Genomic DNA, 15,178 nt, shown 5'->3' on the forward strand with positions numbered 1-15,178 from the left:
TCCAGTTCAGTTCTGTGTGCGATTTTCTGTTGATGCAAAGAACTTTCCAGACATGGGAAGAACTTTTCCATCAGCCATAGAATCATGCGATACAATCTTGCAACCTCGCCCAGACCAACTATTAAGGCCATCATCAAATCTTGGATTCTGGATAATGTTCTCGTTGTCATCACATAAAGAGCCTGTTCTTTGGCTCTACAGACGCAAATAACAAGCCCATATAAAAACTCTATCAGCAACAAAAGGGTCTAGTGTAAAACAGTAGACAAGAAAACACAGTTGCTTTTACATATACAGCTTTGCTTGTTGGAGTGTATGATATATACTTACATCAGATTGATTGGAACTCGGGCAGGTAACTTCTACTGATCTTATGAGTAGGTCAATGCCAGGCGAAGGCCCTTCGAGATAAAACGTAACTCGTTGAGGCATAGTAGACAGAGAAAATGTACCTTCTACCTTCTCCCAACACTCCATTGAAGCAGAAGTTCTGCAGGGGGCTAAAAGAATCAGAAATTGCTACCTGAAGCAAGATAAGCAAACTGAAAGAGAGAAAGAACTTACTTTCCAATGAACAAATAATTAACAGATAAATCTTGATACTCAATTTTTAGAGTGGCCTGCACATCAGCAACAGCTTGAGGAGTCCCTGATATTCCAACCCAAGCACAAACTTTGTAAGTTGAACCTGCAGAAACTCTGTTAGTGATGTCTTGTTCGAGGCCTTGCCAACATTCTGTCCGGTTTGTAATAACAGCAAAACGTCCTCTTAATTTAGATGACAGCCACTGAGGATAACCAGACTCCGAGGGTACCACAAAGCCATTGCAGCAATTAGGATGCCACAAATGAAGTCCTCCAGAAAAATCATGGTTAAGGATGATGTTAGTAGCAGAACTGCTGATTGAATCCTTTACCTCTTCATTTAACTATGGCCAAAAATATAAAAGATTAGTTAATGAAACTGATAATCAATTTGATGAAGGATATTAAAAATAACATTTCAAATAGAGTAGCTTCTGGCTTAACATTTTAAATGCTATCTAAAAATATTGCTCATGCTAAAGACACAAGTAAAGATTAAGCAAAAACCTCACTAAGACGATTCTGACCACCTCTACAATTTACAATAGCAGACGCAATTCTAATTCAATAATCAAATATCAAAATCATCAAATTGCACCAAATCAAGACGGAAAGCTCAAATTTTCTCTTAACTTCTGATGTGTTGTAGATTTAAAAGTGCACGCAACAGACTCATCCAAACACTATAGTGGCTAATGTAGTCTTCCATGACCAAAATTGTTGCTAAACAATCACATTCTTGACACTCCACATGAATAATAGACACCTTTTGCTAATCCTCATTTTCTCCTTTTTGTTATTACAACATATAAATGGTTCAGACCGTTTTCAGTTTTCAAAACACATGCATGAATCATTGAACTCCCACAAAGTAAAAAGTAAAAAAAAAAAAAAAAAAAAAAAAAAAAACAGAAATCACATACCAAAAGACAAAGAAAAGAAATGAAAAACTAATGGTGCGAGCATGCATTCGTCAGCTTGTGGAACTCCATGACAAACACATAAAACTAAGCACGAAAACGATCCGATAATAGAGAAAATCAAAGCTACGAAGAAACACACAAACGAGAATCCAAAAAGCTCCTAAAATCAAAACCTTTATTACCTCAGACTGAAAGCTACCATTGACATTGCTAGTGGAAGGCTTCTCCATAATGTCTCTTGATCCCTAAACACCCAACATCAGAACATCAAAAAACCAGCTTATATCAATCAAATTCACAAATGGGTAGTCATAATTTCCAAAAATGTGCACGAAATTCCAAAATTTTCACTCGCTGAATCAAGAACCCCATTGCCAGTACCTTTGAATCTGGGCTTCGCCTTGAGACTGCACTGGTGAAGCAGCACTTCAAGAATCGGCTCATTATATATTGCCTGCCTCTGCCTCCGCGAAAGTTTTGCAAAGTGAAGTTTAAGGAAAGCGCGGGACCCTGTCAACCAACCAATCAAATTTTTTGGTTTTTGGGTTGTCGCTTTCTGTCTCCCAACAACATGTATTGCCGTATAATCTTCTCCTCGGGAATTAAGAATCGATTCAAATTCAACCTCAGTCCCAAGTTTGTAAACTTGGGTTTAGTACAGCGATCGTAGTGGGATGCAATCATTTAAGAGTTTCCTTTGGCTTACAGACAGAGAATAGCTTTGTGGATGCTTGAATTGAAGCAAAAGTTTTTGCAGAGGTCTAGTGGTCTAGATTGCTTTAATTAATCGATTTATGAATATCTTTGTGTTTCAGCTCTTTCACGACAAGCCATGTCTATGATTCTATTCTAGGAATACAATGATTAGGTGAGAATTAAGCTTTCAGTACATGAAAGCTTCATGTTTCCTCTCAACTCAACTTTTTTTTTTCTATATTATTTTCTTACAAGTAAAAAGGCTTAATTATACTTAACCTATCTTCAAAAATAGGAAATTATATTTTTTTCTTCAAAAATTTGAGACTAAATTTGCACTCATTGCTGCTTGCATTTAACACATTTGGAGGGAACGAAATTTGAGACACTTTGAGCATATGGAGCGACCACCGAACATCATAGTCACCATTATTGTGGAAGATATTAGACAGAGGATTATCAGTGTTAATTTATCTCGTTATGTTAGTTCATGTGCGTTATATAGATTATAGCATATCCCTTGGCCTGTCGAGGAAGAAACCACCAGGTGAGCACTGTTGTACTGTACGATCTTCTTTTATTAATGGAATTTATATTTACAAAAGAAAATCTTTATAATTGTACTCGTTATATGAATATTTAAACGAAAATGCTAATTTTTTTTTTAAAAAAATGAATAAAAATATAAAATCTTTTAGAGTTAATTATATTTTTTTGTCCCTATATAAACAACTTGTTCGCTTTTGGTCGCTAATATGCACCTCCCTTGATTTTGATCCCTAAAAATTATAAATTTTTGTATATTTGGTCCAACCTTTAAATTGGGCATATAAGTATCTTCAGGAAATAAATTAGCCTAAAAAAGCCCAAGCGGCCTAGATAAAAAATTTCTATTTACCTTCTCTAATTGTTTTTAATTTTTTTTTAAAAAAAAAAAATTACTGCCAGGGTAAAATTTATAATTCCAAACCTCTATTTAAGAATTAGACAATCTCATCAAAATATCAGAGAGTATTTATAATCTTTTAAACAATGAAAATTTTTTTGTAATTATACCAAATTTCAGAAGAACTTGTTGTAATTTATCTTAATTATAATTTTCATCACCCTTAATGATTTTCTGAAATAATGATGTAATAATGTAATTATACATAAAAGTAATGAATAAGAAAAAGGACCTTATGATTTTTGTATCTTGAATGACACTTTAGTTTTGAATTCATTCACGATTTAATTAAAAACAATTCTTTTAAGTTGATCTTATTAAAAATTAAATATTAGTAACCCATAATTAATACAACACATATACAAAAATTTTAATATATCTAGAGTAATTCGAGCAATTTGAAATAGCTGATCAGAACATATTAATAACACTTAGTAGAATGAGAGATAAAAATTAGTAATCCATGAATTTTATATGAAAAATAATTTAATGTATTTGTATGTAAGAATATATAGAATAATAAAATTTAATAGTGAAAAATTAAAGCAAATGCATAGATGGAGAATAAACACATACAACTGACATAAAACATAGTAATTTTTCTCAAACATAAGCAATAATGTCATCAGTGATATTGAATCAGTGGAACAGCCCAAGTATCAAACTAAGAAACTTTCAAGAAACATGTTCATTGTCCTAAATGTGTCTAAAGCATTCATAGAGCACCCAATGCAAAAATCTCTATCTATTCAAGAAGCAGCTGACATTTGTTGTTGATCATAAACTAGCTGGAGGGGTGTTCTCGCCCCAGTGCCTCAACATGCCTTGCCAGCTGCAGTCCTGATCGATGCACCGTATGAGACGCTCGTCCCGTATTCTGATCCTCCAATGCCCATCCGAATAGTTGGCCTTCTCTGCTTCCCTTCTGTCCCACTCCAACTGTGCTTTCTGTATAGTTTTCAGCATGCAGAAACCTTGGAGTTTCTCCGGCATCATGTCGTGCACTTTCCACCATGTCCTGTGGGCAACATTGCTTGCAAATTCTTGCAACTGGTCGACGTTCCAGTTGCAGTCGTAGTCCCTGAAGCATACCCAAGGCTTGTTGCCTAAGTAGTGAAGAACGTAAAGAATAGGCGGTTCTGCCTCAAAGAGATGGACTTTGGTCTGCCTCACTTGCTCATCGTCACCAATCCAGAAGTGCTTGAGGAAATTCATGTGCCGGGGTATCCGGTGCCACCATGTGAATATTTCGTTCAAGTAGCCCTGGTCTCCACCGTTGTACGATTCTATCTCATTTATATGATGCATCAGAAGCTCGAACGTGCAGTTTGATGGCTCTATCACCATTACTCCTGAGTTGAAACGCGGACCACTGTTGCCTGTGGCGGAGATCTCTGGCATAACGAACAGGAAATCAATGTTTCGGAGGATAAGCATATCAGCATCGATGAAAATTATCTTATCATAATCTGTCAGCTGCCATAATCTGAACTTGCTGTAGTTCCATTCGTTGTAGGCATCTTTTTCAGCTTTTGGATTTCTTATTCTCTCTATAGTCCTGACTTGCCAACCCGCCAATTCTAGCCCGTTTCTATGGTGGTCGCTGATCGATTTATCAACAAGAATGACAAGGTCCCTGGTGGACCCTGACATTCTGATGCTCTGCGCGGCAACTATGGCTCCACAAACGTAAACATAAGCTGAATGCAGGATCGTGGCATACGCCTCCCTTTGCCTCTTTCTTGAGTAATCCCTTTCTGTTTCCACAAGATTGTCATTTGAAGTCGTCAGAACCAAATAGATGTCCATAGAATTCAAGTTTTGAACAAGTAAATGAAAATCCTTAACAAGAGAAGTTATGAATTGGATTCTTGATTTCCATATGAAGGCAGAATAGAAGAGCAATAAGGTCAATCTTTTCTGGTTTATAAAATGCTAAAGAGTCATGGACTTACCTACACCTCCAAGCGGAAGCGCAAGTTCACAGGATCCAATTGGGAGGCAAAGCTTTTCTCTCAATGCTGTCAAATTTGGCTTATACAACCACGTTTTACCTTCATGTGCAACCAAATCCTTGCAGGTAAACAAGTTTGGTATGGGAAAGCAGCTTGTTACAAAAAGAACGTGCACAGGGTAAATTCCTTTGCAAGAGGCGGCTAAATTAGCAGCAGCAATCTGTAAATGCAGCCGAGCAATGTCTCTTGACCAGTTGCCTTCTTTTCGGCAAGGAAGCTTGACAGCGATGAGATCAAGTCGTTCTCTTGGAACTTCAATGCTTGGAAGAGAAGGGCAGCTGGGAACTTCATTTTCTTGGACTTCATCGATCCACTCTGGGTACAAGGACTCCCATGTCAGGTTTTTATCAGCATAGTCCAGATGGAGAACGGTGTGATTGGCGTTGGGAATAAAGTGTTGCCATTTATGGATTTCGTTTTTGTTGAAATTGAGAAGGCCGACCCCTTGAATTTTGTCATAGTCTTGTAACTGATTCAAGGCTCTCAAAATTTCTTCCCAACTGATGTCTAAATCTGATATGTATCGAGGATCTGATCCACCCCAAATCCACCTGTTGACAGAATTTAAAGAGCAAGCCCAATGAGATAAACGTCAATAGAGAAAAGTGATCCCTTATAGCCTTTAACTTACCGAGAAACTGTGTGGGATGTGCCGTTTTGATAACAAACTGTTGGAGAAGAAAGAAACGTGAAAAACACACCAAGAACAAGGATAATCAGGACAAGTTTTAAGGGTTGGAACTTCCATTTAGCATTCTTGCCTCCAGTAGCAAAGTTAAAAGAATTCTCGACACTCCTCACTTTGATCCTCTGCAGCTTTCTTTTGTATGCGTCGTCTCTGTTAACACATGTAAGCTCAGTTACTGCTGGCAGGGCCAGCCACATATATAAGTTGATGATCAAGACAACAATGTAAGAACCTGATACTTTCCAAAACTTAAGCACGCTTTAGTAGGACTAAGTTAATATGTGTATGTGATGAAATCTAAGTGACTGCGTGGTTCTTGAGGCAATTAACTTTGAATCTAACTGTTTATGCCAGCCAAGCACAACATCATTGGAGGGAAGTTTTAATTTTTTGGAACCGATTCGTATTTGTTAAACTTCGTGACAGAGGGAACAAAAGTGAACGGAAATTTCTTCCTATAACTACTGTAAACATAAACGACGAAACGTACTGACGTTCTTTGTCTTGCATCCATGGTGATTCAGAAATGACTAATCGTTCTTCGTCACTATCTGTTCCATCAAGAATGAAAAAACAACACCTTTTCAGGGAAAACACATATAATCCAGCTGATGAATGCCACAGCTCCAGACATGCAGTGCTACAGATAACAAAAAGGGTCCAGGAAAAAGAGCACTGATAAAGAAAATGAAGAGCAAAATATAGAAGATAATCAACTCATATTTTCCTTACCATAAAAATGGTTGACAACTTACCATGAGATGGCCATTGAAAGTTACAATGTGCCATTTCAAACAAAGGATACTTATCCATATGAACTCATAAGTGAAGGAAATAGCAGTTATAGAATGGAGAGAGAGAGAGAGAAAGACAGAGACGACATCTTCTATTTCAATTAACATACACAGCGCTGCATGTATAAAATCTTTCCTTAAATAAAATAAATGACGTCATCTTTGTACACATGGCGTGTACATATTAAAGGGAATAGAGATGTAACAGAATTTGGAATGGAAAATCCGATTCGGGAAACAGGGTAAATACAGTAGTGAGTAATGTGCATTTCCAACTCTCCTACTCATAAATGTCTTTATATATATATTTTACATGTGTTGTAGACACAACTACCAAAAATGCATGCTTCTTGGAATCATTTGTAGCTAAACTTCCAAAAGCAGATCCTCTTTCAATAGAAGGATATCATAGTTTTCTTCTTGGAGTTGGCTGAGGGAAGATTGACATCTTTACTTTCCTCTTGAGTACATTACATAACAGTAGGCAAGCAATATGGCATTGCCATCACCTGATGTAAATTGGGATTTCGAAAGTTGTTTACTAGTTTCTTTGTAAAGAAAGCATGACTATCTGAGATTAATCAAACAACAAGGTTTAGTTGATTATTCATGTGTTTAATGGTTGATTCCCCAAATCTTCCCACCAAATAAGGAAAATATAATCTTCTAGGTTTTTCTAAGTTGGATTCTACCCTCTACTTGTCGATTCATTTTAGGGGCTGGTGAAAAAAGGTTAAACTCATGCTACATTTGATAATTTGTGTATTAGGTCCATAAATAATAGTCATATGGCCTTACTTTTGAAAAGTAATATATATGTCGATCATCTAACTACTCGACATATTAAACGCCACTTTATACTCTCAAAAGTACTTTATATATTAAATATCAAATATAGCATATGCAGAACCGTGAAAAAGCAGTGTGTTTTACCACCCACCCTCTACATTCCAAAAATTGCATTAGGGTTCATGTGATTAACCATTATAGTTTTTTTCTTAATATTGACCACTCAATAATAAACTCAAAAGCTGATGTCTTGATGGGTGCTATAAATATGGAGGTTACATTTGGACAGCTCTGGTTTGAATTGGAAGTGTCACCTTTTGGCATTATGACATACGATCAGATGCTTGATATAAGTTATAACAATAGTCTAGTCTTGGAAAAGTTATTATATTTGATCGTAAGCATAGTCTTGGAAAAACTAATTAATCATAATTCAGTTTTCCAATTGTTATTGAACTGTGATACTTAAAAATTATCAAGTATCTTCAGATCAAACACTCTCACCAGGAATTGCTTTTTGCTCCTGGATTAAAGGTGAATACCCATTCATATGCCAAGAAACAAATACAAGTGTTTCGTAGTAGCACTCTACCAGGCAAAACTAATTGATGCATATGTCCACTCCGAATAGAACATTGCAAGTGACAACCAAAAGACACGACAAATCTAAAGACATCAAAACTCAACAATGTTTTCTTCCTTTTCTTTAACAGAGTCCCTCATTCACTGTTGTCCGGACGGAGGTGGCTCCGTTTCTGAGCCTACAGAAGAAGCTACCAAAAAATCAAAGTCACACCTAAGGCACAATGTATATTTCAACTCAACAGTTTCTTCCATTGAGGACTTCATTCCTCAATGGAACGGGAGCTTGTATTCATTAGCGCTGAGATGATGAGAGAAAACCATTTTTCATTTATTAACTCAGAAATTTTACATACCAATACGAAGATGAGAAGAGAACCCTCAAATGCAACTCAAACTACATTGTTTGAGAAGATAATTCAATTGTCAGATTCAGATTCCTTCTCTTCTTTAGGTGGTGCGAATTGTCTGGTGAGTCGAGATCTTGTCCAGGGATCCAAGGGTGCCCTCTGTGGTGGCTGGGGGACTGGTGGCTTGGACTGCCTAAGTTCATTTTCTCTATCTATAAACCTGAGCAAGAGTAAAAATACTGTCACCCAGAGAGATAACATGATTAGGAAAATGAGTAACAGGATTGCCTGGTTGTTACTGCTTAGCATGAAGAAAGATGTACACAGAAGAGGGCAAATGAAGACAACAAGCTATTGCCTCTACTCAATTATTGAAACACAAAGCAAAAGACATACTCAATATAAGCCATTGGTGCAGCATCACCAACTCGAATACGTGTTCGAAGCAACCTCGTGTATCCACCGGCCCTATCTCTGTAATACATAAGTGTGCAGCATACTATCACAATCATATTTCAAAGAAATGCCAGAAGAGTAAAGAGCTTTGAGATTCACTTGTATCTATAGGCCAATTCTGTAAATAGCTTGTGAAGTACATCATCCCCACGGACAAAGGCAGCAGCTTGTCTGGCAGCACAAAGGGTACCCTGTGCAATTTGGTACATGTGTTAAGAATTAGAAAGCATCAAAAACTTTTTATCCAATTTCTTTAATACGGTACCTTTATTAACAAATTCTGCAAATACATTCATAGGATAAGGTAAATTCTGCTCCTCTCCTTACTTTCATAAACTTTTCTACCATTATGTATTAGAAATGAGAAAATGCGAGTAACTTGTTAAAGATGTTGACATGCATGCCTCCATGTATGACGTAGTTCCATCTTCTGAATCGAGTATTGCAGAAATGCAATTAATCTAGCAAAAATATATCATGCGCGATGGCTAAATAAAGCCCTTTTGGATTGGAAACAATTCAAAATTTCAAACTTGTTTTGAAAACCAAAAAATGAAGCTCACAGAAATAACCTCTTTTCGGTTTCTTTTTCATAGATACTAGAGACTGTTAATTCAAACAATTCTATGCTTATCTCAGAAGTTCAAATGCTACTGAACTCATTTCTTCTCTGAACTTTCTAGCCTGACTGTTACTATTAATAAATTAGTAAATACTTGTCAATTGATAAGCTTTTACCAGATGCCGGTTACTCTCTAAAAATTGTTTCATTCAACCTGATTTACTAGTCAATTGATAAGCTTTTACCAGATGCCGGTTACTCTCTAAAAATTGTTTCATTCAACCTTCTCACACTTCTTCGCAATCACTGAAAAGTTTCAGCCAGTCTACAACCTCAACCTTCACGCTTAAATTGATGCATCCTTACAGGAAAGCAGAGACAAAACAGATCTATACACTGTAACTTGGTCCAGGTCCAGATACAATTGTAGTAAATCAACTTGGTCCAACCCACTATTCTTGCCCAGATTAACAGTCAAACTAGATTTATATTCCACCAGATCTAATCAAAATAACAAAGTCGCACCATAACTTTTACAGGAAGAAAAGAAAAAAATAAAACCAAAAACTAATAAAGATACTTCCTCAGTGAGATATGAAATTAAAAAAAATCTGAATAGATGAAAAGCAACCAATAACACAAATCCCAAACATGGGACATACTATACAGCTAATAAAGCCAATTCATGAACCTTAGAAGCAATGCTGAGTACCACTCCTGAAGCTGCAAGATTTAATACATTGTCACTTGATGTCTCATTTTATAATTCAACAGACATGACCCATCAAACATAGCTCAGGACTGGGAAAGTATAGTGATCAGAAACTACTAGAAGCACACCTCTTTTCCAAGCTGCACCATATTATCAGCAAGCCTACGGACTTCCTTAGCCTGTAATTCCAATTTATACAAGAAACAACGAGAAAAGATTAGCCCCATTATTCTTAAAGTCCAAAACAAGCCCAACTTTGAACTCGAAGAAATTATTAGCAGACTGTTTAACAAATCATGAAAGTTTAAAGATAAAAGTGAAACAATTCAATGCGAAAACATGAAGATGAATGCACCCAACTTCCTCATGGAAGTTCTTTATAATTAGAACTATAAACACCACGCAATTTATTACTACAGTCTCCATCAGAAGAGGAAAATATTCAGTAAACAATTTTCTCTGGGTTTTATCTCAGAAATTTCTCCCAAGAACACATTAAATTCCCCTTAAATACAGTAAGACAAATCAATCTAGCCGCTTCAGACGTGACCCAAACCATAATCTGAACAAGAAAGAAAAAATCAAAGCTTTTAATTCTAACATTAAAACCCCAGCAAAACCCTACGCTTCTAAAACAACCCAAAAAATACATAAAAAAATAAACCAAAAGAAATTACCTTCGCCACAGTGGTTTCGATCCGTTCGTGCTTCACTAACTGCGACACCATCGTCCTACACATAACAAATCAAAACCTCCACCAAAAACCTCGGGGAAAGAAAAAAGCAAAAATACCAAGAGAATAACAAGAAAAAACAGAAAATTAAAGAATTGTATTAGTACCTGAGCATAGACATTCGGTGGCCCGTCGGCCGATTAAGCTTCCTGAATTTCGTCATGCTCTTTGCCTGTGCGTGTGTGGCGAAGCTGAAAGCGTAAAACCCTCTGAAATTCTTGAATGCGCGGAGATGAAATGGGAAAGCAGAAGCTTGAGAGAGGTGTGGTGCAATAATGGGATTGGGTCTTGGCTCGTTCCAAGTGTTTGGGCCATGCTGATTAACAAGCCCACAAAGCCTACTTCTCTTGGCTTGATGATAGCTTCACCCATCATGGGGCTTATAAGCAGTTTACAACACTTTATGGAAGTGTTCGCATAGTTTTCAAAAAGAGTTTTTCACCATTTGATTTAAAAAAAGTACTTTTAAAATGTTGACAACGTCAATTTTTATTTTTAAAACAACTAAAAAGAGCATTTTTAAGATATATTTATTTAATAATTATTAAATTAGTCTCTTAATTATGTATAAAAATATATGAACGTCACAAATCAATTATGAAAGATGAGCAAAATATCCTCGAGGCAATGTTTATTAAAGATAAATCGATACACAACTTACATACTAAAAGGGTGCACCAACTATGTTCATAAATATTAGATAATACAAATTATGTGCCGAACTCAACTAAGTCGAATTAAACTATCCAACATATCAAATCATGCCTAATACATGGAAAAACCAACTATGCAAAATCGAATAAAACATACACAGTCCATATATTAAGGAAAATATAAATAAATAAAAAAAACTATGCCCCTCCACCTTCCAAAGGTTCTTTGGGGCTCCATCACCATGATAAAAGTTGTATCATCTTCCTCATCCATCTCCGGTCGAGGAGGTGAGCCCCTCCAAAAATTTATATAATAAGTAGGGATAAATATACAAATATCTTCCATCATTGATAGAGTAAGACAACTCGACGCACATTATACAAGCACGAAAACCCTCTATTGTGACGAGGAGCCCCATCTCCCAAAGACAACGTTGATACCCCTCGAAATATATGAAGGATCACGACATAAATTGATTTGAAAGCCATGGTCATTTTGTTGGAGTGAGGGGAAATGACTCTTGGGGGTTGGGTCGAGCCAACACTTACTAGGTTCCTACCCCATCCCCTATCATGCAGTAAAGACCCAAATACTTGCTTTCTTCTATTTATTTTTGGCCGTATCTGTAATTCGTTTGGGAGCTATATATGATGGATGTATTAATAATATTAATATTTATAATGGGATAAAAGTAAGTTTTTAAACATAAAATACGCGTAAATACATACACCTTATCACGTCTTAATATTTTCAATTCCACTATAAATACCTCAATATATTTTTAAAAGGGAGGACTACTTATTGACATGATTTGATATAAACCAATCTCTCAAAAAATCCCCTCTCTAAAAACAAGAGAAGCATTAGTCATGTCGAGAGTAATTCTTTCATTCGTTCCCTAATTCAGTTATAAAAACTGTGCCATAAATACATATATCTGAAATATTATTTTTAAAAGCAAGGACCATTCGTTGACAAGACTAGGTATAAACCAGCCCTTAACAAATACTCTGTCTAGATACAAAACGTAGGTAACATTAGGCGTGTTAAGGGTAACTTTCTTGTTCACTCTCAAGATTCAACTTACAACCAGATCATTGATGATGTCTATGGGAACAAAAGCTATGTACTTGTCCCAAATTTCTCGTTTGGGAGCTGATATTGAAGACAAACATCCCACATCGAATGCAGACGAGGAGCTTGAATGAATTACAATTAAACTCTAAAATTTCCTCTCCCTAATAAGAGACATTTTTAAAATAAAATTATAAAATTCATATAAAATCAAAATAAACAATAATACATTACTGATCGAAACACCAATCAAATACCAAACAACATCAACTTTGAACTTGGATTTCTGACTATAGATTAGATGAAATTGATTGGCACAAGTTAGTTGGTATCATGGGGCACCACAATCCAATACTGACAGAAGTATGAAATGTACATGAAATCCTGGTCTCCTCTCCCCTTGGTTTCTGCCACTTGTTTCAATGGACCGGCCACTGGTTTTAACTCTTTTCTCTTATTTTGCTATTGCAATCTGGGTGTCCTTGTCTTTATCCACATTGGGATAATATCAAATCATGTCCTCATCCTATGTATATTCTGTCCGTATTCATAGAATTTGTCTATGAATGTAAATCTTGAGAAAATATTCTCTTGAAGTTTCTATCAGTTTCCAACCATTTTTTACTTCCTTCCAAGGGAGCTGCATGCATAATTGTATATTCATATTGGACTTTGATTCAAATTTCTCTTTGAAACAAGTGTAAAATTCTCTTAAATTACAGAAAAAAAGAATTAATACTTCAAAAAAAAGAAGTATTTTACCCTTTCCTTTGAGGTTGCTATGTTTTTAAATCACGTAACTTAATATCAATTTTCATAATTTAGAGTTAAATATCATCTATTTTGCTCCTGAATACTAATTACAAGAGTCTAAATATTTAGTTAGTATTTAATTTTTTATTTTTTCTTCAATTTCAACGCGCCTCATTTTTTCGACGTATTAGGATTGGCGAAGAAAACAAAACTAATGCTGTCAGAATATTTATAATTAGTAAATTAAGGAATAATAGATAATATACAGAATGGAAATTAATAGCAAATTGCATGAATTGGAGAATACTGGTTTTTTTTTTTTTTTGGTTAATTCCCTATTCTATTAAAATTCTTCATTTGATAAAAGGGTTTGGGTTGTAAATAGCTATTTTTCTACTTTTAGAGTAGTTTTTAAATTTGTTATGTCTATTATCATTTGTTATTTTTTTCTTGTTTATTTCTACAATAGTTTTCAATATTCTTTAAAGGAGGATTAAATTTTTTTTTTTTTTTTAAAGAATCAAAACTAGTTTCTCAAATTTCATTCAACCTTGAACTCGTGATTATATTGCACAGGAACAAAAATACAACCATTAAACCACTTTTTTCTTCCCATAATTTTTATATTTATTACAAATCAGAATAATATAATTTTTCGCTATATTTAATTACTATATAAAAAAAATAAAATAATGACAAATATGAATTAACGTACTAGGACTTTGCTACTGTCGTGGTTGTTAATAAATATATTAAACTTATTATATAATTAATTTAATTCGACAAAAAAAGATTCAGGTAAATATATTTCAACTTCCAACTCAATCACCAAGTCACTGCAAGTGCCAAAAAGGGTCGACTCTGAATCTACAAAATCGTGTTAGCAAAAAAAGGCCATCTACCTCCAAATTAGTACTCAAACCTCCCTAGAAACAGAAGTCGGAACTAAGTTACCACGATTTCAGCTGCACTCCATCCTCATAGCAGAAAATTGACCGGACAAACCACACTGATCAATTCCAAGATACTTCCTCCTATCACTCAAGAATTCAGCTGCAACAACTGCACGATCACCGGCTTCTACTGCTCTGTTTTCTGCACGAACTCGTCGTCCGAGGGAGAGCTGGGGAGGCGGGTTCTGAGGGGGAGGAAACCACTTCAACTGCATGTAGTGGGGCGTTCGCCATGGCGGCACGTGGAGACCTCTTTCGCGGAATGATTTCTCCGCCTCACCGCAGAGAATGGTGATGATGTTGTTCAGCTTCTGCTCGTCTCCTACGAAGATCGTGGGGAGAACGTCGCAGAGGTCTTTGTAGTTTGGCGTTGGCCTCGCCAGCTCGAACTGTGACTTGAAATCTATGTCCACTATCAACCTCAATCCACTTGATCCCTTTTTGGCTTGGCGTGTTATCTCTATGTACTCATGCTCACCTGTTTAGCATGCAGAAACAATAACAAGATTTCTATTTTAGAAAAATGGGGAATCATTTTGAAAAAAAAAAAAGCATCTAACCCTCTCTATCTTGTTTTGTTCTTTAAGTCATACAATTTGTTAAGATTGTCAATCTACAGAGGAGAATTGCTGATTCATGTGTTGCTTCTCTTCTCTCTAATGTAGTCGTGTTTTTTTTATTTCCGCTTTTACACCATTTTACTTAGCTCATTTTGTTTTACAATTTTGTCTTTTAGTTAGCTGCTCACATGGCATTGCTGTTAGTTTGTTAGGATATTTTCTCTGTTTCTTCTCTGTTATTTAAACCCAGCTACTCCATTCCTTCTAAAAAAAACAGATTTTTGTGAATACACATATTCTTCAGAAAATGGCTTTGCTTGTGTATTCATCTGTTGTTGATAGAGAATTTGAC

The 15,178-nt window shown here is 35.7% G+C and overlaps 4 protein-coding genes across 7 annotated transcripts in view; all 4 read right to left on the reverse strand.

The window, feature by feature from the left end:
- LOC105178099 (endo-1,4-beta-xylanase A) overlaps positions 1–2,345 on the reverse strand; it is a 6,214-nt gene extending 3,869 nt beyond the window's left edge. Inside the window, 5 exon segments of the mRNA XM_011101462.2 lie at positions 1–195; positions 331–490; positions 565–929; positions 1,691–1,753; positions 1,890–2,345. The exon segment at positions 1–195 is cut by the window's left edge and continues 146 nt beyond it. Coding sequence (XP_011099764.1) covers positions 1–195; positions 331–490; positions 565–929; positions 1,691–1,753; positions 1,890–1,952 — 846 coding nt within the window. The 5' untranslated portion in view covers positions 1,953–2,345.
- On the reverse strand, positions 3,764–7,815 carry LOC105178100 (UDP-glucuronate:xylan alpha-glucuronosyltransferase 1). Of its 2 annotated transcripts, XM_011101464.2 has the most exons (4): positions 6,348–7,815; positions 5,797–6,003; positions 5,106–5,716; positions 3,764–4,907 (listed from the first exon to the last, which is right to left on the reverse strand). In XM_011101464.2, the coding sequence occupies exons 1-4, from the start codon at positions 6,365–6,367 to the stop codon at positions 3,928–3,930; spliced, it is 1,818 nt and encodes a 605-aa protein (XP_011099766.1). In that variant the 5' UTR covers positions 6,368–7,815; the 3' UTR covers positions 3,764–3,927. The 2 variants fall into 2 exon arrangements, with proteins under 2 accessions (XP_011099766.1, XP_011099765.1); XM_011101463.2 differs by having other exon boundaries at positions 5,797–7,815.
- LOC105178101 (50S ribosomal protein L17) lies at positions 7,965–11,190 on the reverse strand. Of its 3 annotated transcripts, none has more exons than XR_849100.2 (7): positions 10,940–11,190; positions 10,776–10,830; positions 10,227–10,277; positions 8,924–9,015; positions 8,765–8,842; positions 8,375–8,588; positions 7,965–8,197 (listed from the first exon to the last, which is right to left on the reverse strand). XR_849100.2 is itself a non-coding variant. In XM_011101465.2 (6 exons), exons 1-6 carry the CDS (start codon positions 10,993–10,995, stop codon positions 8,438–8,440), a joined length of 483 nt encoding a protein of 160 aa, XP_011099767.1. In that variant the 5' UTR covers positions 10,996–11,189; the 3' UTR covers positions 7,965–8,437. The 3 variants fall into 3 exon arrangements, 1 of the variants encoding a protein (XP_011099767.1); XR_849101.2 differs by having other exon boundaries at positions 7,965–8,209; XM_011101465.2 differs by having other exon boundaries at positions 7,965–8,588; positions 10,940–11,189.
- The window catches only part of LOC105178102, a 6,898-nt gene continuing 5,826 nt past the window's right edge, over positions 14,107–15,178 (reverse strand). The window contains exon 3 of the mRNA XM_011101466.2: positions 14,107–14,744. Coding sequence (XP_011099768.1) covers positions 14,275–14,744 — 470 coding nt within the window. The 3' untranslated portion in view covers positions 14,107–14,274. The remainder of the gene's footprint in view (positions 14,745–15,178) is intronic.

This window comes from Sesamum indicum, linkage group LG15 (genome assembly GCF_000512975.1).
Source record: "Sesamum indicum cultivar Zhongzhi No. 13 linkage group LG15, S_indicum_v1.0, whole genome shotgun sequence".
Lineage (NCBI taxonomy): Eukaryota > Viridiplantae > Streptophyta > Magnoliopsida > Lamiales > Pedaliaceae > Sesamum > Sesamum indicum.